The sequence below is a fragment of the Diospyros lotus genome, chromosome 3, assembly GCF_014633365.1.
Source record: "Diospyros lotus cultivar Yz01 chromosome 3, ASM1463336v1, whole genome shotgun sequence".
NCBI classification, from domain to species: Eukaryota; Viridiplantae; Streptophyta; class Magnoliopsida; order Ericales; family Ebenaceae; genus Diospyros; species Diospyros lotus.
The window spans coordinates 40669892-40695764 of record NC_068340.1 but is presented as its reverse complement, the minus strand read 5'-3'; the positions used below and the strand labels follow the sequence as shown (position 1 = coordinate 40695764).

The 25873-nt window shown below is 37.4% G+C and overlaps 2 protein-coding genes across 3 annotated transcripts; one reads left to right on the top strand and one right to left on the bottom strand.

Annotated features, from left to right (window-relative positions):
* LOC127797050 (probable sodium/metabolite cotransporter BASS4, chloroplastic) lies at nucleotides 1–19882 on the top strand. Its single transcript, XM_052329537.1, has 14 exons — nucleotides 1–285; nucleotides 405–510; nucleotides 2578–2685; nucleotides 2762–2829; nucleotides 5333–5411; nucleotides 13020–13078; nucleotides 13194–13262; nucleotides 13680–13793; nucleotides 15768–15789; nucleotides 16164–16231; nucleotides 18322–18407; nucleotides 19184–19313; nucleotides 19427–19528; nucleotides 19600–19882. Exons 1-14 carry the CDS (start codon nucleotides 85–87, stop codon nucleotides 19675–19677), a joined length of 1290 nt encoding a protein of 429 aa, XP_052185497.1. The 5' UTR covers nucleotides 1–84; the 3' UTR covers nucleotides 19678–19882.
* A 409-nt stretch (nucleotides 19883–20291) lies between these two features.
* On the bottom strand, nucleotides 20292–25873 carry LOC127797051 (diphosphomevalonate decarboxylase 2-like). Of its 2 annotated transcripts, XM_052329539.1 has the most exons (11): nucleotides 25716–25873; nucleotides 25324–25585; nucleotides 24594–24792; nucleotides 23204–23267; nucleotides 22806–22869; nucleotides 22637–22717; nucleotides 22095–22181; nucleotides 21489–21646; nucleotides 21320–21368; nucleotides 20909–21033; nucleotides 20292–20768 (listed from the first exon to the last, which is right to left on the bottom strand). In XM_052329539.1, the coding sequence occupies exons 2-11, from the start codon at nucleotides 25537–25539 to the stop codon at nucleotides 20546–20548; spliced, it is 1266 nt and encodes a 421-aa protein (XP_052185499.1). In that variant the 5' UTR covers nucleotides 25540–25585; nucleotides 25716–25873; the 3' UTR covers nucleotides 20292–20545. The 2 variants fall into 2 exon arrangements, with proteins under 2 accessions (XP_052185499.1, XP_052185498.1); XM_052329538.1 differs by having other exon boundaries at nucleotides 25324–25850.

Sequence of the window (25873 nt, the reverse complement as noted above, 5' to 3'; positions counted from 1 at the left end):
AAGATCACTTTCTTACTTCACCTGCAAGTCGAGACTCTCTCTCTCTCTCACCTGCAAGTCGAAACTCTCTCTCTCTCTCTCTCTATGGTAATGGCGGGGTGTCTACAGACCCTATGTTTGAGACCTCCGCCGGCCGGGGCTGGTTCTGTTCGTCTCGGGAATCCACAATTTCCGGCAACCAATCTTGCCTTTGGTCATACCTTTAAGTCAAATCCCTACCCATTATTTCTTCGGAACACCCTATCGAGTTCAAGCCCCATCAGAGCAGGTCAACCTTCTGATCAGGTTTGTTTCGCCAAACTCCAAATTGCTTCGCATTCTCTCTCTTTAATTGCAACTATGTTTTTCGTCTTCCATTGATATTATGTGAATTGGATTTGGTGTTGCGTTGCGTTGCGTTTCAGGTTGGTGGTAACCCGGAGCAATCCACTGGGGCTTCTGGTTTTGCAACTGCTTTGAATTGGAAGAATAAATTGCTAAGTTTCGCGTTGGAGAATTTTCTTCCGTTAGGTATTCACAATCCTTTGAGATATATTCGGGAATTTTGCAACGCTGTTATATGCATCTTGTAGTTTGTTTCACTTTAGGGAGTGGAAATGCAAATGAGACGTTGGGCTAACCAATAAAGAAGAAGAAAATTCTTTTCAAATTCATCAAAATGCTTTCTACACGGAAGAAAATTCTTAATTCGTTATAAGTAGTCTACTTTGGGCCAGTGTGCCAGAGGCATGGCCTAGGTAGAAATATTGGTTAGGTGCATGTCCACATTTTTACAATTTATACTATCGTGGCTGATTGGATTGGACAAATCGATTTCTGGAATTAAAATAGCTGGTTAAAAGAGGAGATTTGTCTGACCCAAGAGGAGAATTTGGACATAATTGTCATGGTGAACCTGAACAACTGGTTTTTGATCTAAGAATCCTCTTATCGGCTGTGACTTATGACCTAAGACATATCATAGTATTGAATAAGTACCTCATTTCCTGGATAACTATCTAACTAGGGCTTACAGGATTGGTAAGTAAATATATAATTCCAGTTCTGTTTATATTTGAAACTACCTTTTAACATAGTATGTTTAAGTTTATTACAGCTAAGAACACAAATAACCCCCAGTCTCATATCTCCACCTAAAGTTGTATATATTCTATACAGGTGTTTTGACTTCATCAAAAAAGATGGATGCTTTCTTGGGACTGTAGATAGGGTGTTATTGTTTGTTAAAATGGTGCTATCAAGAGCACGTTGTCGTGGACCATTCATTAGGTGTGCTAAGAATACTGTTAACTAGAACATGCCTTACTGTTGGAAAAGAGTTGGTCATGTCCCTAGGAGCAATAGAGGGGCAATATTGTAATAAGGATATAATAGTTGCTAGGATTACGGTTGTATTGCACATGGGTGCAATGGCTGTGAGGCTATAAATAAGCCACTGCTGTAGGACAGTAATCATGTTTGAATTGTTGAATGAAATCTCTTATTTCCCTCTTGAATTCTCTCAATCTCCCTCCAATTTCCCTCTAATCTCCTTCTCAATTTCCCTTTCTTTCTCTCAGTTCTCCCTAATCTCCCTCTCTATTGTGTTCTCCCTAATTTCCTCCCATTTCTTCTGATCTAACTCCCCCAATTCCTTCCAATTATCTTTTAAACCTGTTCATAACAAGAGTGTCATAATTGCATGCACAGAAGGATTTGCATCTGTAACCATTCATTTTTAGCCTTCAAAAGGAGCACAGAATGTATAAATGTGAAAGTAGTGCTATAGGAAAAAGAAACCTACGTTGAACAGCTCTCTAGATTGTAATCAGAACATTGGTTTTGTAAATTGAGGGACCTCACCCAAATTGTGAAAATTTGCATGAGCCAGAAGATGCAACATTTCCATCAAGCATTCACTTTTACCACATGGAGGGTCTAGACAAGCTTCATCTTAGCAACTACCAGATTGCCATTAGTAATTGTTAGTACTAAAATCTCAAGAAAATAAGTTAAATATTATATTCTTTGCTCTATTACAGAACAAGTGCGTGAATTAGTTTTTCTAGGCAACAAAAATGAAGCAAGATTGTCAATATTAATACCCATTATGATGAACCCAAATAGGATGATCCATGTCAAAATTTATTGGCTAAGTGAGACGAAATAGAAGTTGTTATTGCATCAGGAGAAGTCATAGTTGTGGCAGTAGAATTATTTCTGAGAGCATGGAATAGCGTAGTTAGATTTATTTTGTCATTCTTAATGAGATAAACAATTGCACTAAGCTCTAATAATGCTTTTGTAGGAACATGCTTTGGCAATAACAATTGTAGTCTGTATTGAGGCTGTGTGTTTGACATGTTATATGAACTAGATAGAGTAAATTGACTGAAAGAGCTCTATGGACGAGCACTATAGGCATTGTAAGACTAGTTATTTTGGTGGTTAACACCAAATATATTCAGCTTTATATTCCAGAAAAATCACATGTTCTTGACTACGTTTGATTTTAGTTGATTTTAGACATACCCACCATTCAAATGCCTAAGCATTGTTATTTGTAACTTGAAGTTGATTTTTCCATATTGTATGCAGCTCTTGTTGGTGGAGTGCTCTTAGGGCTAGCAAATCCTAATCCTGGCTGTATAGCTGATCGATACCATCTGTCAAAATTTAGCGCTTTTGGAATATTTATCATCTCCGGTAAGATTCTTATGGTATTTATTATTTTTTTGCTATATCATTTGTGAAAGCTCTTGATAACCTTTCAATGATACAGGTTTGACTTTACGCAGTGAAGAAATCGGTGAGGCTGCAGGAGCATGGCAAGTTGGATTTTTTGGGCTAGTATGACCTCAAATTTCTTAAGTTCCCTTATGATGTTTGTAGGTTCAATATCTAGCAAATTTCTTTATTGCCCTTCTTTAATGGAGAAAAGGATGTATGGGTCTGCTTCTGCTTTATTGATATCAAGTTTCTGTTCTCAAGATCCAACTATTATCATTACTCTTAATGTCACTATCATTATTATTTTATAACTGTAAGTATCTAGGATTTTAGCGATGAATTAGCAGTTGCATTTGTACAGCAAGCAATCTGAGGCAAGAATGAAAGAAAAAACAGCCGTAACTAGAAAGAGAGAGGCAAGGGCATACAAATGTTACGTATCCTTATCATGTCGCTCTCCCAGGTCTAAAGCACTGAATATATGGAGATTAGTAATCCAATCTTTGTATGATTTGGTCCGTCAAGAACATAAGATAAGCCAAATAGGTCTGAGCCTTATCAAGTATGAGCTTGAACTCGAAAAGGGTTAAACTTTCCTGTATAAAGCTTATTCCTTGTAACCTATTCCTAATAGGATTATATAAGGTCTTTCTCTCTCTCTAAGTCAAAGTTGGTCTCCTTTCTTAAGCTGCTAAACATTCTCTGATTATCATATACCAAAATACCCTGTTTTCACAACCTACCTTCAATGTGACATAAATCTGTATATTTCACTCTCTGGCTGCCTTATTCAGCTACAAGTAACATGTCAAGGCATTGCTTATATGCATGGATCTTACTGGTTTTCCAACAACCTGATACCATAATTGTTAGTACCATACTAGATAAGGTACCAGATTTGTCATTTGTATGGTACAATGTTAGACAGTAAAAAGGTACAGTTTTGGCTATATCACAGTACTAATAATTTATATTATTAATACAGTGAATAAATGAATAAGAAATAAACATCACTCACTGAACGAAGAACTTTAACTAAGCAAAGATATTTGTAATAAATAAGTTAAAACAATCTAAGCATATTAACTTATATGAGAAGTATTATAATAAAATAGTTTTATCATTTTTTACGATAGCTTTCAAAAGTATAACAAAATAATATAAGTCAAACTAAAATAACAATTTGTACTTTATTTTCCAATAAAAATGATAATAAAATGTACACAATATATGTAAACAAATTATTATGTATAAATAAATATATAAACTAAAACATTATATATTAAACTAATATTATATACACCTGTACAATCAGACAGGGACTTTGTTGTATAAGCTCTTGACAGGGACTCTAGATGCATTATGCATATTAAACTATATTATATGCATAGACTGTACAGGGACTGCAGCTTGCCAGAGTCCAAGGTTCAGGCTTTAAAAGCATAACTAGGTAATGGTGCACCACCGGTACTAAGGTAATACCGGCTCGTACAGGAATGGAAATTTTGATATTTTGTACTGAATTTGATCCAGTACGGTATCACCCAGTATGGAACAGAATTTACCGCATTGCCTAATACTAAGACAGCTTTCTCGAAGATACTAGAGCAAAACCTTGGGTTGGCTGGCTAAAGCTCATATAGGTTCTATTTACGGCCCAAACAAATTAAAAAGGTACACACTTGAGATAGGAATCTGTAAAAAAGTTGGTTTTGTCAGTCATATGATGTAAGTAGGATCCAAGATGCCATAAAGGAGACAATGATATTTAATTTTGCCACCTTTCTTATAGTTCCCCATTGTTTTGTTTGTTTTAATTTTTTTGTTGTCCTCTAGTCTTTCTCTGGGGTATTTTGTATCACCATTTCATCTTAGCAACAAAATCAAAACCAAGAAAAGAGGGCAAAGAAAGAATTTCCACAAAAGGAATAGTGATAGTCCATGGACTTCATACCTTTGGGGCCTATGAAAAATTACTTTTTTCCTTTTTCTGTTGTCCTAGAATGATCGTGCATGAAATTGAAAAATAACAAACTAATGATCTCATTTTCTACTGGGTATTTGTCCTTAAAACAAATTTCGTGCTTTTTAGAAATAAAATTTTGATAGAAATTTTGCACACATATCATGTTTAGAATTTATGTTTAAAAGATACGATTGTTTTTACATTGGTTATTGACTATCTAATGCAACCTTCCTTTTTCTTTTGAGCTTGAGATTATATGTGATAAGGAGTAATACCTTCAACACTGCAAGTGTTGAGGGAATTACCCAATCGGCAGGCAGTTTTTTTTTTTTGTTGGTGTTCTTGAGTACATCTATTGCATATGTATTGTTATTATTAGGTACTTAGTGCCTACATGAAAAACATCATCTATTTATTAAATGATGTTGCCCTCATCTCAAGGCAATCATATATGAGGTGTTGTACCTCCTCTTTTCATTCCCAAAAACTTATTTATCCTTCTTAAAATTTGTTCTTGATCTTCATCAGCTTATGAGTGTGTTGTATGTTGGTTTTCATGGAGCTAAACTGTATGTTGTTTACCCCCCTCCTCCTGCTGCTATTTTTCTTCTATTTTGTTTCTAATTGATGAGATATCAAATTGTTGCTTCTTGCCAGGTTTCTATCTTATTGTTTACTCCATTCTTTTCAAGGCTTATTTTGCAATTCAATCTCCAACCTCAAGAATTTGTAACAGGTATCACGATTAACTTGATTTAGTGTATTTTATGGCCTTGGTAAAACAAAATACTAATTCATTTCTTCACTTGAGTTGTAATATGTAACTCAGGTAAAAGCAATGAATGCATGCCATGAAAGCCTAACCATTTGAGATGTTGGGGAGCCTGAGGCCTTAGAATCAAATTCTAAATCAAAGTGACACTGGCTTACACCTATCCAAAAGAACCCCATGTTATGGTAGCTAGCGAGTGATATAAATAAATGTGTAATTAGGCTATTAAGAAATTGAATTCCAGTTTAAGCATAGCTGGTAGAATGTTCTAGCATGCTAGAGACAAGTTGTAAGCACACATGGGCTCGGGCCAACTGTTTTTGGCGCCCAAGTTTCCAGATCGGTATAAATAACCGATCCAATGCTAAAACAGATATGTTGAATGAAATTGGAAATGAGTTTCCCTCCCATTCTCTCTAAATTCTCTTTCTGTTCTGATCTCTCTTTCCTCTCAAATATCTTCCCCATTCTCTCTTAATTCCCATTCCCGATTCCTCAAGAATCTTACTGTTAGACTTGTAATTTGACAAATTGGTATCAGAGCAAGGATCCTGCCCTTCGTTGCAAATTGATCGAGCAATGGTTGACGGTACCAGGAATGCGACGGATGGAGGCATAACTACAACAAGTTTCGACGTCCGTGGCCGAGATGCAAGGCATAATGGATTCAATGGAAGAGAAGGTTGGATTGTTGGTGGATAGGAAGTTGGACGCACTGGTGGAAAGGCTTAGGGGTGATATGCGTATGCAACTAAGGGAAGAAATGCAAGAAGTAAGGGATTAGGGGAATCTGTTGCGTGATCAATTGCAACAGTTTATGACGATGTTTGCGGGTCAATCACAAGTGAGGATCTCCCCTGACTTTCCACCAAGGGAACGATCGGAACCAATTCTACTAGGAATTGGTGGCAGTCACCGTAATATCGAATTATCGGTGTCGAAAGGGGAGCCAGTCACAGTGGAAGAATTAGTGCCGGAGAGAAGGTAGGAGGTGCCAATCCGCTCGCATCAAATCAGATTTCCAGTACCTAAACTGGAACTACTGGTGTTCAAAGGGGTGAAGCCACAATGGTGGCTAAGGCGATGTGAGAAATTATTTGAGATTCATCGTGTAAGGGAGAATCAGAGGGTGGCCTTAGCTGCGATATATCTCGATGCAGGGGATATATGGTTCCAAGGATGGTCCAGGGTGAGAGAGAGATATGATTGGGATGACTTCGCGCAAGGGTTGTGCGAGAGGATTGGAGAGCGAGGAAGATGGGACGTGGTACAAGAACTCAACGGCCTAAGACAAGAAGGAACGGTGCTAGAATTTCAGGCAAAATTTGAGGAGCTCAAATTTAGGATGCTAAACAAGAATCCTTACCTGAATGAGGAGTACTTCATATCTAGTTTCATAGGAGGATTAAATGATGAGGTGAGATCGACAGTACAAATCCTCCTACCTAAGATGGTACAAGAAGCAGTAGAGGGGGCTGTCGCCTTGCAAGAGATGACGTTTAAGGCATTACTGAAGAAACAAAAGATTTAGAGTAAAGGAGTATCGATCAGAGCTATACTATACGGGAGCCGACCTACGAGAAGAAAATTGGTCAAATTTGGTACCAACAATAGGTATCCAACCTTAACCCTAGTTTCTCAGAATATGCAAAACGAGGACAGATTGATAGAACAAAGGAGAGTCACGGGACTATGTTTTAAGTGTGGGGAGAAATACACGTCGGGGCACCAATATAGGAAGCAACTATTATTGGAAGGAGGAGATGAGGAAAGAGATGAAGAAAGGGAAGCGACAGGGGAAAAGGAGGAGGAAGACGGTGGAGCCATATCCCTGCATGCTATCAAGGGGGTATCCAATAACAAGATTATCAAGGTAGAGGGGAAGACACATGACAACTACCTCATGGTTTTGATAGATAATGGGAGCACTCACAATTTCATTGATGAGATGACTGCTAGGAAGATGAAATACCCAACCCCACCACTCTCAGTAACTGTAGCCAACGGGGACAAGGTAATCAGTAAATCAGCTTGCTTAGGATTTTGCTGGGAGATGCAAGGGGAGGAATTCCGGGCTGATCTAAGATTGCTCAAATTGGGAGGATGCCACATCGTGCTGGGAGTAGATTGGATGCGTGAGTAAGTCCTATCAGTTTCGATTTCAAGTTACACTTGAAAAGGAGGGAAGAAGGGTGGTGCTACAAGGGAACGTGGAAGTGGGGACTTGCAAACTGATGAAGGGAAAGAAACTGCAACAATTATTCAAGAAGAAAATGGCACAAGTGGCTCAATTATTTTCAATTCAAGCCACTGAACAACAGGAAGAAGAATCAGGCAAGGGATACTCCAATCAAACATGGCAGGTACATGAATTGACCCTCATTGATTCTTTACTGATTGAATACAAGAATCTCTTTATAGAACCTAAGACTTTACCTCCCAAGCGACCACTAGACCATATCATACCCTTGTTACCTAATGTTGGACCAATAAACGTTAGGTCATACCGGTATCCACCCAAACTTAAATTTGAAATCGAAAAAATGGTCAGAGATATGCTAAACCAATCCATTATCTGCTCCAACCACAGTCCCTTTGCCCCTTGTCCTATTGGTAAAAAAAAAAGATGACACTTGGCGCTACTGTGTTGATTACAGACAGCTCAATGCCATCATCGTTAAGGACAAATTTCCAATCCCAATTATTGAAGATTTACTAGATGAACTTAAGCATGCAACTGTATTTACCAAATTGGACCTCCATTCAGGGTACCATCAAATTAGGATGGACCCCAACGACATTCCCAAGACTGCATTTTGGACACACCATGGCCATTTTGAATTTAAAGTCATGTCGTTTGGCCTTACAAATGCCCTTACTACATTCCAAGCCCTTATGAACCAAATTTTTGAACCTTACCTCAGAAAATTCGTGTTGGTCTTCTTTGATGATATCTTAATTTGTAGCCCTTCATTCGATCAACACCTAAACCACCTTAGGGCTACATTTGAGATCCTACGATTCAATCAGTTATGCATCAAGCGGTCGAAGTGTGCATTTGCACAAACATAAGTGGAGTACCTCGGTTACATCATATCAAGGGCTGGAGTGAGGACTGATCCAAAGAAGATAGAGGCAATTGTAATATGGCCTAAACCTGCAAACATCAAGGCTTTGAGGGGATTCCTAAGGCTTACTAGATATTATCGAAAGTTTGTGAAGAATTATGGAACAATCAACAAACCTTTAACGGAGTTGTTGAAGAAGGAGGGCTTTAAATGGAACCCTAAAGCAGAACAAGCTTTTGAGCAGTTAAAAGAAGCATTGAGCAAGGTTCCCACGCTTGGCTTATCGGACTTTAGTAAGCCATTCACCCTAGAGACGAACGCCAGCAATGCAAGAATAGGTGCAATACTATCACAAGAAGACAGACCTTTGGCCTCTCTTAGTCAAGCCCTAGCACCTAGACACCAAGGCCTTAGCATTTATGAAAAAGAGTTGATGACAGTACTAATGGCAGTGCAGACCTGGTGCCATTACTTAGGAGGAGGAAGGTTTGTGATCAAGACTGATCACGAAAGTTTAAGATTCTTGCTGTAGCAGAGATACACACCCAACTACAAAAGAAATGAATGGCCAAACTTATGGGGTTAGATTATGTAATTTGTTTCAGGAAGGGGAAGGAGAATGTGGTAGCAGAAGCTCTGTCTCGCTGCCATGAAGAAGGGATGCACGCAACAATTTCCATTGTGATACCAGACTGGCTTCAAGAGGTCACAGATAGCTACAACAAAGGGGATTGGGTTAAAGGACTAATAGAAAAATTGAGTGTTAAAGAAGACAACAAACTCGGGTACACTTTGAATGATGGAGTAATAACATACAAATGTCAGTTGGTTATCGGTGATTGTGAGGAGCTAAAGGCTAAAATAGTGTATGCATTACATGGATCACTAGTAGGAGGCAACTCAAGCATTCAAAATACCTACCACAAGGTCAAACAGGTATTATTTTGGCCCAATTTAAGGAAATATATATGGGATTACATCTTGAAATGTGATGTATGTAGAAGGTGCAAGCATGAAATGATAGCCCACCTTGGTCTCCTACAACCTCTGGAAATTCCAGATCGTGCTTGGACCAATGTAACAATGGATTTCATAGAAGGGTTGCCAAAATCAGAAGGGAAAGATTGTATTTTTGTGGTAGTAGACTGGTTCACTAAATTTGGTCACTTCATAGGGCTGTCACACTCGTTTGCAGCACAAGAAGTGGCTAGAGCTTACTTGGAGAATGTAGTCAAATTGCATGGCATTCCACAGTCCATTGTATCGGACTGAGACAAGGTATTCACCAATCTCTTCTGGAAAGAACTCATGAGGATATTGGGCGCCAAACTCCTAATGTTTACTGCCTACCACCCTGAAACAGATGGGTAGACGGAGTGAGTTAATCAATGCTTGGAAAGATACTTAAGATGTTTGAGCTTCTTACAACCTAGAGGATGGAACAAGTGGCTAGCCATAGCATAATGGTGGTATGACTCGAGCTACCATAGCTCTATCAAGATGAGGCCCTTCGAGGCTCTTTATGGCTATAAACCCGACTTATTACCAGCCTTGGAGGACACATGATAGTAGCAACAATGGAGGCCTACTTACAACAAAGGCAGGATGTAATGAGGATAGTGAAAACCGAATTAGCCAAAGCCAAGAACAAAATGAAACAACTAGCGGATCGGAAGAGGAGTGAACGGGATTTTGCAGTAGGTGAAGAAGTATATTTGAAGCTTAACCAACAGTACCTCAAGACCTTGACTAAGCAGCCCATATCCAAATTGAACCCCAAGTATTATGGACCCTTACCCATTTTAGAGAAAATTGGTGTTGCGGCCTATCGACTACAACTGCCTGAAGATGCTAAGATACACCCCGTTTTCCACGTTTCCCTCCTCAAGAGGGTTGTGGGAACACAGAGATCGACGACTACCTTGCCTCCTATGGTGGGAGAAGTACTAGAAAATGTTGAACCCACAATTGTTGTTGACAGAAGTGTAATCCACCGTAATGGAGTGCCTCTTATTCAAGTACTAGTCCAATGGTCCTCTCTTCACTCGGATAATAACACATGAGAATACTTGCCAGAGTTCCTCTACCAATTTCCTAATGGAGCAAGGCTACTACACATTTCTTGTGGACAAGAAACGTTTTAAGGGATGGGGATTGTTATGGTACCTAGTGAGTGATATAAATAAATGTGTAATTAGGCTATTAAGAAATTGAATTCTAGTTTAAGCATAGCTGGTAGAATGTTCTAGCATGCTAGAGACAAGTTGTAAGGCACATGGGCTCGGGCCAACTGTTTTTGGCGCCCAAGTTTCCAGATCGGTATAAATAACCGATCCAGTGCTAAAACAGATATGTTGAATGAAATTGGAATTGAGTTTCCCTCCCATTCTCTCTAAATTCTCCCTCTAAATTCTCTTTTTGTTCTGATCTCTCTTTTCTCTCAAATATCTTCCCCATTCTCTCTTAATTCCCATTCCCGATTCCTCGAGAATCCTACTGTCAGACTTGTAATCTGACACCCCACACACCCCAAAAAAGGACTAAAGTATTGAAAATGAATAATTAAAACTAATGGCAAGGAAGTCAGCTAGCTTGCATTAGCAAAGGCTGCCTAAGGATCAGGAGATAGGGAGTCTTTTAGATTGATTTCAAGCAAAATGATAAGAGAGCAAGAGTTCTAATTATTCTATAACTTTATAATCCTCGTTGTGTTAGGATTTTATTTGCTTGGGAACTCTAAAGGATTAGGATTCTGATTTTATCAAGATTTATTTTAGTTTTTTGTAACTTGTAATAGATTATGTTGGAAAATGTATTAGGTTAACATATTTCATAGAATTAGTTACAAGCCTAAACATATGGTTTCTTGGTGTAATCCAAAGTTATGATTTTTTTTTTATAATGAAATAAAAGATGAATATTTGGAAGACCTGGGGCTGTCTCTGTCCCTCCTCATTATCTTCCTTCCCTCTTCTATGCTGTTTTTATTTATGCTTCTTCTGCTATTAAAGATCTGTTTTGCATTTTGTATTCTTCTCCTTCTTCTCTTGTTCTTTTTCCCCTTGGTTTCACATCACGTAGTAAGAGAGAAGCATGGACTATGGTCTTCTTTGCCCAAACTTCATTCTAAAAGGGCCATTGAACCACACTAATCATTTTCTGGTTTTAATTTATATTAGCTAAGGTTTGATGACCTCTTCCCATTAAATGTTGTATAATTCTTATTGCTTGCAGCATACAGATGAGCACTAGAACTGTGCATTCCATGTAATGAATCTTTTTAACTTAAAACTTCATTATTGTATCTTTAGTGCACGAGCTTTGTTTGAGTCTTTGAGATTTATTGTTTTCAAATTTTTATTTTGTTTATTCCCTTGGAACAAGAAATAGAAAACTATTTTTGAGTGTTTTTTTTGGTATTATGCGCAATTTGTGTTTCAAGGCCAGGCCTATTTTCTGAACTAACACCATTTAAGGAGGCTTTCTACATGAATAGTGAGTTTGTGTTATTAATTTCTATATGACCAAACAAATGATACTGTTTTTTGAAAATTTCTGCCCCTTCCCCATCCCTCCTCACACCTGCATGGAAAATAGAGGTTCCATATGATTTGTTACTTTTATCTGGAAGGAACACTTTTGTCTTATTAGATATTTTATATTGATTATTTCAAGGCTAATTGTAAAACTTCAAATACCGTTTAAAAAACTGATGTAATTCATATAGTTTTTACATAATTTCTTTTGTGGATTTTCCTCTCTTTAATTTTTAGGCAGATGTGGCTTAAATTTTTCATCTGAAAAGTGGAAGGTTATATTGCTTGCTTGCTGTCTTTAGCTGCAGTTTTGATTTAGTCTCATCTACCCATTTTTCTAGATGGCAGCACCACAGTCTTTGCATTGTTTGCTTGACTTTATTTTTTGGAGCATTTTGTATATGCCAGTAGGTATAGGTAGTGGGTTCTTGGAATGCCTCTTGTAAGGTTTTTCCCTCTTTTGTCACTTTATTTAACAATTAATTTACTTATCAATATATGATATATATCAAAGGATGTCAACATCCACAATATTCAGCACATCATCATCTAAAACAGGTCAAAATTGATATCTTTGGTGGCTAGAAGTGGCAGCACCTGTCATATTTCCATCTTCTTATATGCCACAAATCTCTTACTTCTGAACTCTTTCTTGGCAGTAGTCCTAATTTTCTTTTCCTTTTGTTTTTGAACTATTAAATTGACTTTTCCCTAAACCCAGCCTGCTTGTCACTTGATTGGAAGAACACAGTATGTCTTTAGTGCTGTTACAATGTCATAGTAATATTGAAATGTTAGGAAATGCATTCCTTAACCCCTCCAACAAAATGAAAAGAAAAACTCATCCATAGAGAGAGAGAAAGGGTGGGTGGGTGGGGAGGGGGGGGGATAACAATTAATTGAAGCAACCAATTACTACTTTATATGGATTCTTTAGAAGAATTTATTACTGTTTATGCTTCTTACAGGACTGGCTATATTTTGCTGTATGCCAACTACATTATCAAGTGGAGTAGCTCTAACTCGGGTATTTTAGTTGCTGTAGTTTTGCTTCTTACACAGTTTTCATTGATAGATTATGCCAGAGGTCAAAATTGAAAAACATTGCTAGTTTGATAACTGATTTAATTGTTAAAATGCAGCTTGCCGGAGGGAATTCTGCTCTTGCACTCGCAATGACCGTGATATCTAGTCTGTTGGGAATTCTGATAGTAAGTTGCAGGTGCAGCATGTTGCACATGCATCTTCATTTTAATCTGCTTGTTTGATCTAAAAATAACAACATATCAGGCCTTATTCCCACTAGGTGGAGTTTAGCTACATGAATTCTAGCTCGCTAACCATCTTCTTTTTGGTCTATAAATCCCTCTCTCTCTCAAATTACTTTGGGATAAAGCAGCATGCATCATTCTTTCTAATGATGTTAAACGAACTAGCTTAAGTGAAGTCTGGTTGCCTTTTGTTATCCATGCTTTCTCCCTGTCCCCTCCCTCTCTGTCTGACTGTTGTAGTTTCATTATGATTTTAATATACATTTTCCCCCTGAGATCACCTTATTAAACTCAGTTAAATTTCCTGAAATAGTCCCTGCCATCACATACTTGCAATAACTTCTATTTATTTTTTAGGTGCCCTTTTCTGTCTCAATGTTCATAGCTGGTGGAGTTGGTGTATCAGTCCCTACCAAGAAGTTGTTCAGAAACCTTGTTCTAACACTTCTAGTTCCTCTTATTTTCGGAAAGGTAATACCTTTCTTCCTCTTCAAAAAGAATGAATGCTGTTTTGACATGAAAGAAGAGAAGTTCCTGTGACCTAAGTGGGTTCCTAATTTATATTTTTTGTAAAAAGGGCCTGCAATTTACCATGTCTGGCTGCTTAATTACTTTTACATTGGAGGATTTGGTGAGAAATCATGAATTATAGTACAGTATATAGTTTGGAGTTAATCCTTTCTCCCTTTTGTTTTCTTGTTATATTTTCACTTTTGAATGGGGAACTCTAGCCTTCTTTAGAGATGCCAACGCATCAGGCAGGTCATGCTTCAGTAATCTAGCTATGTTTTCCTTCAAATTATTGTGTTGAAACATTCCATTTTATTCATTGTCAGAATAAACACCAAATTAAACTGAAGATGTGCGCTGAGGGAAGTCGATGAGGTTGATTTTGAAAAGAAAGAGAAAAAGAAAAAGAAGTCTTAAACAATGGAATCTCACTGCAGAGGTTTTGATATTTGATGTGCAATTTAATGTATTTAGACTCCATAAGTTCTAAGCTAGATTTATGGAAACTAGGAGAAATGGGTTCAGGAACAAACAAATCTGTCTGATGATAGTTGTAACAAGTGGAGCATCCACTGAAGATAAAATGAGAGAAAATTAGTTGAGGTAAAATATTTGGTAATGCAAATGGGGACCAATGATGCCCAAGTTAGAAGCAATAGCATCCATATTGAGAGTAATGTAGACAGCATTTTAATTTGATTTCAGGTAATAAAGAAAAATGTGACATATTGTAGCTCGATCAATATTATGATCCTTGGTAGAGAAAAGTAGAAGAAAAAAGGTCCATTTAACCAATGTAATTGGAGCAAAAGCTCAGTAGAGAAAGGGTTCAATTAAGATTGGAGGACTCACTTCACCAATTCTTTTGGGTAGACCCTAATAACTTGGGACCAGAAATTTTTATTTCCAATGCTAGCTTATCATGAGCTGTCCATTTCCTTGAAGTGAACTCATAAACCAACAACTACAACGGCAATTACAAGCGTTGTAATTATTTCTGTTCCTACTGGAACAATCCAGTAGGACCAGTACTGACCTTTCATCATCTCGTTTGTCTGTTTGATATGAACCTGATGGAGGATCTAAGCCTTGAGATTTTTGTAAAGTCTGCTCTAGGCATAAATTTAGCAATTAGCATATTAGCAAGCTTTATTTTGTCCCTTCTATTTACTGCCAGTTATATTTTGTTTCCCAATTAGTCTCCTATTTATTTCCTTAATAATAAGTTTTTTTCCTTTTTCTAAATAGTTGTTAGCACCCTATATAAACCTCTCTTAGTGTATTTTGTAAGAGAGGCGTGATTATTGAATTAATAAATAGTTTTGAGTGTTGTCTTTTGCCTTCTAATGCTTGTGTCACGACTTGTCTGTATGTGATTCTGTTCTTAGTTCTATGCTACCATATCTTTCTGTGTTTGTCTCTATGTTTCTTACTTGTGCATGTTTATATTTGTTGTGCTGGCCATACCAAATATGATGTTATCAATCTTTCTACCATTGAGTTGAGAGCAGCTTTATTAATTTTACAATTAAAGGAGGGACACATGATGGTGATAGCATCAAAGTTGTTTGTGAGTTTCAAGCATTACATCATATCTTGTTCTTAATTTGTTCTAGTTTATTAAGATTAGACTCCAATTTGATTTGTTGAACCATTCGGTGCTCAAGATGTAGTTTCAGCCCAAGTAGATAAGGAAGAAAATTTGAATGCCTCAGCACATATCTTGTCTTTAATCTTGCTTTAAATAAGTTTACTTAACATATTAGTTAAGGGCGTTAATCATGCAATGCTGAAAGTGATATTGATGTGTTTCCACTGTGAGTTACGGCATATAAATGTAGGTCCCACTATTAGGAGTGTTTTCGTATTACTTGATGCCCCTCCATGTGGTGTTCTGTCCTCTCCTGGATTAATTCATTCCTTTCTAATCAACAGGTTTTTCGAGAATCCTTCAAAGGTGAGTTTGCATTGTTAATATGGTTCTAGATGTTCTTGGTCCTCTTCACGTATAGCGGTTTTAATGTGTGAGGTAATATCTACTGTTTGCTTGTATTACTAAAGAATATATATAACACTAAGTTCCTCGCCCTTTCTGACCAGATTGGCCTTTTTATCTCACTGGTTCGCAGAAATATAGGTGCATATACCATAAGCCAGTGATACATTATTCTTTGGTTAAGTCACAGGTCTTAGGTTACTGAATTATACAAATGCATTGGATACTCTTTTCCATTTAGTTCTCTACAAAGTGTGGTCTTAGCCATTAAAATTGCCCTTTAGTTGCTAATGATTACAGTATCTGTTATTTATCTGATTGAAAGTGGAATACAGGTGTGGCAGCCTTTGTTGATCGCAATCGCAAGCTTTTGTCTGTGATTAGTGCACTCTTCCTCAGTTTGGTAAGATAAAAAATTTATTTGATTAAATTTCATATACCGTTGATAATATTCTTGTATCATTCATTCTACTTTTGTTTTTCTTATATGGATTGCCAGAGTATTCTTGTAGTTGTTGTTCTTTATGCTCCTTCTAGAACCCTAATTTCAACAAACAGTACAGCAGCTTAACCTGTTTTACTTAATTTATTCAGGAAAGATATTCTATGAACTAAAAGTTCCTACGCCAAATACTAGGCAATCAAATGGCAGTTGATGATTGTCATCTCATCATCACAAGCCTTAATCCCACTAAGTGAGATCAGTTATATGGATTCTAATTCTCCAATCATCCCAATTTATGGTTATATCTATAAAGCCATTTATTCTCCATCATGTGAAAGGGTTTCCTTCCATCTTTTTCCCTCTATTTCTCTTCTTACAAACTTCTTCTCTTCCATTCACTCTCCATATAAGTGCATCTATTGGTCTTCTTCTTACATGTCCAAATCATTTTAGCTGCATGCATTTTATGTTCAATAGACGCTACTCCAGTATTATTAATAATAATCTTATTTCTAATTTTTCCTTTTCTTATGTACATATTTGCTTATATTAATACTTATCTGCCCAGCTTTTCGTGCCATACAACAAAGATAGTCCTATAGCTGTCCCATGGAACTTCCCTTCTAGTTTTAAAGGGATTTTACAATTGCATAAAATGCTGAACGCATTTTGCCATTTCTCCACTTCAAATGGCAGTTGATGATGATCTGCTCTGCTTTAAACTTCACCCTCGGATCTAGTGCAAGGGCTGGTCAATTGAACCCAACACACACACACACACCAGCTTGTTACTTAATTGATATTGCTGCCCAAAATTTGACAATAGAACAAAGTCATAAGAAATCATTATGTAGATTGTCTTGTATATACTAAAACTCAGTTGGGTATCAGTCTCTCAGGTGTACTTTTCAAGATAACAGATTTGTCTGATAACATACAAATAGTTGCCAGTGCTACTGTGCTGTTTACCTATCCTTGCTTTCTTTACTGGGTTGGTTCAATCAATGTATAGATGATTTGAAGTTACATTGCAGCACTTATATGTTGGTTATTAATAACTCATTGCCCATATGGACTTAGACTGTGACGTGGAAATTAGACTTGCAAAAACAGATTCAAAGGTGAATCTGACTTAGCCAAAAAGAAGAAAATGATCTAAAGCCAACAAGAAACATAACCGTACACCCGGTGACCTATATTGGCTATCTTATATCTATAGACCATGAATTCCTGCCTGTGTCAAGACATTTTGGCAGGGGAGAGCTGGGAGGAAGTTCTCTCCCCTCAAGGCAATTTAGACTGTATTTGCACTGGGGGTGGTGAACTTAATATATGTGGGCCTACATTAAATAAAGAAAAATATCCCTGATGTATGAAACATATGAAATCATATCAAGCCTACAAGGATAGCAGGATCATACTTTAGGCTGAAAACTTGGTAATGAAAGCCATGAAACAACTAATTTCCATAGTTATCGAGTTCCTTATATTTACTTATTGAGACCTTTGTGATTTGCATCATTGTATATAGAGATTGCATCACTACAACTTGATGTCGTGTGTTCCCAGAATTGTGATCCATTGTGTGAGGGTATGGCTGCATACCCAAATCCTGGAGTTCCAAGAGTTTGTGTAATTGCTGTCCCTATTGTATGTCAAAGAGTTTGCTCCCTTTGGCTTATTTATTTATTGATAAGTGCTCCCTTTGGCTTGTCCATTACTAATTAGGAGAAAATGATACAGAAGAGGTGTGTGTAGGGATGTGGACTCGGGATTTTCTGTGGTACTCAATATGTTTGTTCCTATATGCATTTCTTGCAGAAATAATTTTAACTCAAGAATATAAAGAATTTCCTTAAGATGTTTACTAGTAACCTGATGATACTCTTTCCCAACTCTCTTTCCTCTCTTGATATTTTTAATGTTCCCAGTTTCAAGCAAAGGAACTATTCTGAAACAAGAAGGTCCAAATGTTTATTCTTTTCCTTTCATGATACATAAAGTGTTTTGCTGTTTGTAAGTGATCTTAACCTTCAATATTTATGCAGGTTCCATGGATACAGGTGAGTACGTCAAGGACACTGCTGTTAATGGTTGAGCCTACAGTTTTTCTCACAGCTGTTGGGATGGGAATGTATGTTCCTCATAATGAATATTACCCTTCTTTTCTCTGTTTGGCTCTTCACATTTTGACTTCTCCCGTTCTTATTTGCATTTTTTTATTGGGAAATGAATTTTGGTCCGAATTTGTGGGCTGTATTTGACCAAGTTTTTCTACCTTGCTTATCTTATTATGGTAATATTGAGTTGGATTAAACAAATAAAATAGTTCTTACATCTCATTGTGCAATTAAACCATTTCGGGTGCCATTTTAGTCCGGCCTTTACCATGTTCCCATAGGAGATCCATGTGGTACTTCAAATTATCTTGCTGTACCATATGGATTCAATCAGAGTTTAGTTTGTCTGACCAATTTTGACCTTTTCTAAATTATGCTGATTTGATTAATACGTGCACCAATTATATGAACCACCTCTCTGCTAACTCTTAGATATTAGTAGAAATGGTCATGTTAACTTCATTCAATAACTGCCTCTTCCTAAAATCACGTCTCTCAAATAGGTGGAAAATTTTCCCAAGTATGGGATACATGCTCAAAATTAACTTAACTGTGAAATATGAAGTGTGCAGTTTCATGTTCCACAGCTATCTTCTTATAGACTAGTCCTAGTAACTTTACTTTAAATGTCTGCTTAGTTTGACGCTGCTGAAGCCAACTTAATGAACAAATCTAAACACTTGAATTCGGTAAAAGTTGTGGATCATCCACATTCATATGTTGGTACAGAGAGCTAATTGGACTTCTACGAAGTTGTATCATCTGAAAGGAATGTTCCCCCATATTGCAGGCTCCTGCATCTCATACTCTTAGCTTTTAATGTTGTTGCAATACGAGGACTCTCAGCTATCTCTGGTGGTAGCAAATCAGTGTTTGCAAAGAGGGAAAATGCAATTGCTCTTCTACTTGTTGCCAGCCAGGTTGCATATTATTGTTTTGAGCTTCATATCCCTTAGTTAACCATATATAATGCTTTAAGCTTCCTTGCACTAAATTTAGGATTTTGATATCACCTCCTTGTATGCTTTGGTAGAAAACTTTGCCTGTGATGGTAGCAGTTGTGGAGCAGCTTGGCGGTGCACTCGGTGATCGTGGTTTGCTTGTTCTTCCTTGTGTTGCTGCCCATCTGAACCAGGTGATATCAATCTTCAAGTTTCTTTCTTCTCTTTAGCATATGATTATAGCTGACAAAATTTTGTTCTTTAGATTATAATGGACTCGTTTTTTGTAAACTTATGGCGCCAAAAGGAAAAAGACTCACTTGACAATGCCAAATTAGCTTGAGATTGGAAAAGAAGATCTGGACCATTCCCATTCAATGGAACTGATTATCTTTGAACTGTGTATGGATATGACCAAGGTGACTAAACGTTTCTTCTTTGATTGGTCATTTAGAGTTCATTTGGCATCTCTATCCCTCCATTTACATCTGTATCTCATCTCATGTTTGCACTCTAGTGTCTATACAAGATAAATATTTGATCAATTACACATTATTTAAGGAAATGACTAAAAGCCTGGATCTATTATTAGCATTAATTCTTTGCTGCTTCTATGTTGTTGCACTAGAGTCAGGAACACACTGAATTTTTCATGAGCAGGGATTGGGGAGGGATATAGAAAGAAAGAAAGAAAGAAAGCAAGGACCCGTTTGAACAAGCTGCATTCAAGTTCCAAAGTACTGGTTTTGAAGCCAAGGGTTGCTCTAGGCAATCTTCACACTAGTGAAGATCTTTTACTTTTGACATCTTAATTCAATTAATTTCAAAAATATGAAACAAAATGAACTTGGGGTTTTGAATCCATCAGGTCATTTGAGAGGGATGTTCTGAAACCACGGTATTAGTGTAGGAGAGGCATAGGGTTTTGGGAATTCTCAAATTAGAAAGAAACAATAATTGATTCAGTGGAAGAACAAGTTATTCCTTTTTGCATTAAAGAAGATGATACATAATCCTCAGCTGGACACAAACGCAAGAGGCTCAAAAAGTAAGAGAAAAAAGAACTGCAATTTGGCTCTAATTGGTTTCAGAGTAAACTTAAAGACTGCCATTTACTGCCCTGTAAATCAAACAAGGAGGAATGCATCCCCATGATCAAAGAAATTCTCTGGCCTGAGAAGAGAAAACATCAACCCACTGCACTGCCTTCTTTACTTGGGAAACCCAGTCTCCGAGTTGAGTAGAGCTTGGCTTTCATCAGACAGTAGAACTGGACCTCTCCCAGGTCTTGTGCAGATGAAGTAACTGATATCACCCTTGTATTTCTGTAAGGGATTGTTGTTCTTAATCTCTGGAGGAGGGGACAAAGCTTCCACATCTTTCATGTCCTTAACCCCGGCATCTTGCAGTATGGACTTATCCCCCAGAACATAACTGAACAAAGCAGGAAAGGGAAACCAAACTAGTATTAGAAACTTATCTGCAGTCATCCCGTGGTAATGGATTCCTCTCCCAAAACTGCAATTAAAGCCCATTCCGTACAATTTTCCTTTGGTAGTTACAATAATTGATACCTGCTCAAATCGGCATCTGACTGTGGAGGGAACAGGAAAAGCAGCCTCTGAAGCAAAAGGGCAGCAGCCTTTCTATTTTTGGCAACTAGAACTGCATTAGGCCCAGCATCGAAAGTATAAGCTACCTGTCAAAAGTCCCTTAGGATTAGTAACTTCCTTGACGAATCAACATAATAAGGCAACAAATACATAGGGAAGGAATATGATCATGATATCTAGTTAAACAAAGGAGTTCCTTCAATGCACGAGATTCCTCGCTTTGCAAGGGTCGGGGGAGGGTAGTAATCTTATGCATTATTCTCTTTGCTTTTTGCGCAGACACATGTTTAAAGCAGAAACTTGTATAAAAATCTTCAAGAAAATGGCTTTATCTTCAACATGGAGATTTACAAATAAAACAGCAGAACAAACCTGAGGTGATCCTTCTGAACGATTCCATTTCTCAACACAGCTAATTATCCTGAAAATTATCAGTATGTCAAATTTATATGTTGAGCCCTTTGGGCGCCACTCAAGAAACAAGAAGAAAATGATATTTTTCTATCTAAAGTTTAAGATGAGAAGAATACAGAGAGCTTGCCTGTGGGATGTATCATTCATGTAGAATATAGGGGGACTTGTATCTAGGCAGACTGCATGAAACTGATTAGAGTCGGCACAAGTCAACCGGGCAAAAGATGGAAAGTCAAGGTTTTTTATGGCTTCTTCCATTTGAACAATGCGTTTAGGTACTACTTCCTGCTCCAAAACAAGGAGGAAGAATAGTAAGATTCAGAAGCCAACATCCTCTTAAAACTTCAGAGGTATATAATATGTTGAAGGAAATCATCTTCAAGGAACAGAGAGTAGAAAATCCTAATGCATATTATGTTTGAACAACCTAATTGAAGGCTAGAATTTTGCAAATCCGGCAGGCAGAGGCTATTTTGAGGATTTCTCTAGAGACATAGAAGCGATTCAGAACAGTTTTAAGACAACTTGGCCCTGGTAAGTGGCAATGCCACCATTGTCTTGTATCATGGGTCAGATCACCATCCCCCTTTCCCTGTGCTTTGGCCCTCTGTTGTAGTCTCACCCCCCCCCCCCCCCCCCCCCCCCCCCAAAAAAAAAAAAAAAAAAAAACAAAAAAAACAAAAAAAAAAAAGAAAGAAAGGTGAAATTCAGAAGTCTGATGAGCAAGAAATACCTTAGCTCTGTGCTGTAAGAGCACACTTGTTTCAATACTATCACGCATTCCTGTAGTGCTACTGGTTTCCTTCTGCCGAGAACTTACCTGGAAAAGTAGAACCAGGGTTTGTTTATGAAATCAAAAGGGTTGAAGAGAATTCATTCGGGTAATACAACAACTCATAAATTTGCTCTTTTTCCATTATAATAGCCAAATAGATAGAGACTCGTACAAGACAAGAAACTGTGATATAATTGACCCCCCAAAAAAATAAATGCCCTGAAGACAATTAGTTTCAAGGTAGGACATCTTAATCAAAGAGGCCTCCCTCCCTGCTACGAGTAATTCTCATCACATAAAAGATGATTGAATGAAGCAAGCAACCAATTTAGCATAATAGGCAACTGGCAATTTTTAAGTCTTTTTCTTTTTCTGGTTGGGGGAGGTTTTTATTGGTGTGCCACACGTATCTGTATGCTTGACTAAAGATGATTTTGCAGACCCGGAAGCATCCACTGTAGTTTCAAACAGAAGAACAGCATGTCAAAAAATGTGCATACCACAGCAATAACAATAACAAGATCGTCCCAATGCTTCTCATCAGCAAGTTGAACAGCAATACTGTCACTTCCATTATCATTCTGGAAACATCCAGTGAAAAGAACAGTCAGAATAACTATTCTGAAACTTCACAAGAATGCAAAATCTTCCCTCAAGAATCAAACTTACTTTTCCCATGACCCACTTGACAAATCCACCATACAAACTGCGACAAGCACTCCCTGAACCCTGTCTGCATGTGAATTAACAAATATTTCAAAATGCTGCAGTTATCTATTTTCGTTTTCCCATCCAGGTAAATGAGAAGCTAGACAGATTAAAGAGAAATATTAATGTGTTTGGGTGAAGAAGAAAATCCTTCTCATATATAACTGCCAGATATCAAGACATATTATTGCTGATAGACTCAGACAAAATCCCTCAACAACAGACTTGTAGTCCAAAAAGATAAATGTAAAGAATTCACAGGTTTACACAAGAGTGTTAATCACAGAGACAAGACACACCAAGTGGACCAAGTTCTTAATACAAAGAGCAGGATAAGTGAGGTCAACCAACATGACTACCTTGCTATAGCAGAAAGCTTCCCTGGATCTTCTTTTACATTCATCAACTTTGCAAGGGAAAAAACTGCGAAGGCAAATGTAAGTATCCATTATACCCACAAGGAAAAGATTTATCTTCCAATACACAATTAATTATTACTGAATAAATTCTAATAGGAAGTGATTCAAAATGGGCTTAAGCAGAAAAATAAAAATAAATGCATGGATAATTTTAAGTATATAACTGCATTCATAAAAAGAAAAAGTAAGAAATGCATTTTATCTGCCTCCAAATTCTATAAACTCTCATAATCAGTTAAATTCCACAGTACTAAGGATATTTCACCAGCTGGAAGCACAGTAAAATGAGTTTAGTACATAACTAATATTGAACATTAGTGAGTTTTCTCTAAAATTAAAGGTTAACATGTCACCCTGTCTTATCCAAATGTTGCACAACATGGTACGTATAGGACTGTCCATCATAAAGTCCGGCACCAGAAATAAAATATCCAATAATGAAGACGGGTAAAAAAAAGCCAAAATAGTTTAGAACCATTAGATTGGAATTTTTGAGAATGATTTTCTGATAGGGCTACATTTAGATAGATCGCATTAGTGAGTTCTTGCATGTCTCTATGTAAGAATGATTCCTAGTAAATTGAACAATTAATGAAACAAGTTGAGTTTCCATTTAATTTTGATGGAATCTAATATTCAAACTATATGCCTCTATCAGTCTTCTTCTTCTCTATGAAGAAGACCAGTAGAGGTCCCGTGAGGATAGTGGATGTATTTAACAAAAGAGGTAGGTGAAGACCAAGAAAAACTTTATGTGAGACACTTAGGTTTGATGTTAATTATATGGGTCTTATAGAAGATAAGGACATAGTAGATATGAATTCACATAGCCAACCCCACATAGAGGGGTAAGAGCTTGATATGATGTTGTTGGAATCTAATATTCAAATTAGTCACAGAGGAACTCATTTTAAGGTACAACTATAAAAGTTAAGCTATTGGCACATTATGACCACCCTTGTAGATATATAATCACTGAACTCCACTCTCTCTAGATTTTAATCAATCGTATTTGATGTTTTTTTCTTTTGTAGAAATACTAGGGGAATAAACAGGACAAAGAGTATTCAAAATGGAACTGTACCCGTGTTCTAGGAACATAGGTTCCATACCTCAAATTGCTAGGTACTAAAGTTTTCCAGTAACTAGAAATACAACTTTTACTATACAATGTCAACAGAACAGGTAGAAAGGTTCACATACTTGCACCAAAGGAATTTAAGAAAGAACCTTCTTGTACACTTTACAATCAGATTCTTATTTGCAGAAGATATCAATCTACCAAATTAATTGCATAGAAAGAGAAAGAACAAGAAAAATGATCCCTTACCAAGACAGGCAAAACCAGCAGCCGAAGAAGCCAAACCCGCAGCAGTAGGAAAATTGTTATAAGAAGCAATATGCACATGGAGATTCTCCCAATCCTTTTTAGTGATTTTAATGCCCTTTTTCTCAACCTCAACATCACTAGCACGGGAGCGAAGTTCCTTCAAGCACCTCTGATATCTACCACCAGAAAGGGGGAATTCCTAAACTAGCCAGCAAAAAAAGTGCCAGGAATCAGCATCAACTTAAATTCTGTCTGATTGGACAAGAAATCCAGAGAAGTGAATTTTGCATAGTTCAGTTCAGCTTTTCAACCTTTTAGGAAAAGTAAACAACAGCCTACAGAATCCAAATATTTATTTTTATTGAACCCTCTTATTTTTTCCACAGCATATTCTCAGCAAGCAAACTGAAAGGAGGGATCAATCATCCAGATAATAACACAAACAGGAGTCAGAAAAGTATTGGAAATTAAAGAATCAACAAAGCATTAAACTCACTGTTCATGACCCAAGCAACAAGAATATCCCCATAAACAAGTCAAGCCCACTTATCTGGGTTACTTGCATCATCTTTGGGGATCTAAACAACATACATATTACATCCAATTTTCCTTCCCCAGTTTCCCCCCCTCTTATCTCAGCAACCAAACAGAATAAGTACAACCGCAGAATCAAATAAAATCAATTGAATGAAAAATACCTAGAATCATAATTCATTTCTACCACTAGTACCTTGCCATTGAGCCACATTCGATCTTGATCAAAGCTAGGGCTCACAGCCACAGTGGTGGTGGTGCAGAGATGCTCCGGATCCAGAGTCACGCTGATGCTATCATTGACGGCCAGGATCAAGCTTTCGTCCCTCTTCCCCCAGTACTTGATCACAGCTATATTGGTCGGCGTCTGAGCCGTAACCATCAACACCCATTTCTTCGATTCATCGGCCATTCGGAAGCCCCCTTCGAAGTCGACTCACAGTGCGACGAAGCTAGTTCTGTGTCAAAGCACAGAAGATTCAATTTTTTTGATACGAATCACAGATGATTAGGAAGAAAATGCTAACACGGAGATGGAGAGAGGATGTATCAGAGAGATCAGCGAACAGCGAGATTTCCAAGCCTAACCTTTTGCAAGGGAGGCTGCAGTTATATATGTGTAAGTGGCGATGATACTTATATATATAGAGAGAGAGAGGGAGAGAGGGGGACAAGAGGGAGAATCGCCATGGTTGAAAGCTTCGGTTGATAATTGGGAAGATTGGGCCCCCACTCTATGATGAGTA

Bases quoted from the DNA above. Each gene is read 5' to 3' on its own strand.
- LOC127797050 (XM_052329537.1), top strand. From the start codon at position 85: ATGGTAATGGCGGGGTGTCTACAGACCCTATGTTTGAGACCTCCGCCG. The intron at 2,686-2,761 runs GTAAGATTCTTA...TCAATGATACAG, and splicing joins TGGAATATTTATCATCTCCG to GTTTGACTTTACGCAGTGAA. The intron at 2,830-5,332 runs GTATGACCTCAA...GCTTCTTGCCAG, and splicing joins AAGTTGGATTTTTTGGGCTA to GTTTCTATCTTATTGTTTAC.
- LOC127797051 (XM_052329539.1), bottom strand. From the start codon at position 25,539: ATGGCCGATGAATCGAAGAAATGGGTGTTGATGGTTACGGCTCAGACG. The intron at 22,182-22,636 runs GTATGCACATTT...CTACTTTTCCAG, and splicing joins TTGTTATTGTTATTGCTGTG to GTAAGTTCTCGGCAGAAGGA. The intron at 20,769-20,908 runs GTATCAATTATT...TGCTTTGTTCAG, and splicing joins TCAGATGCCGATTTGAGCAG to TTATGTTCTGGGGGATAAGT.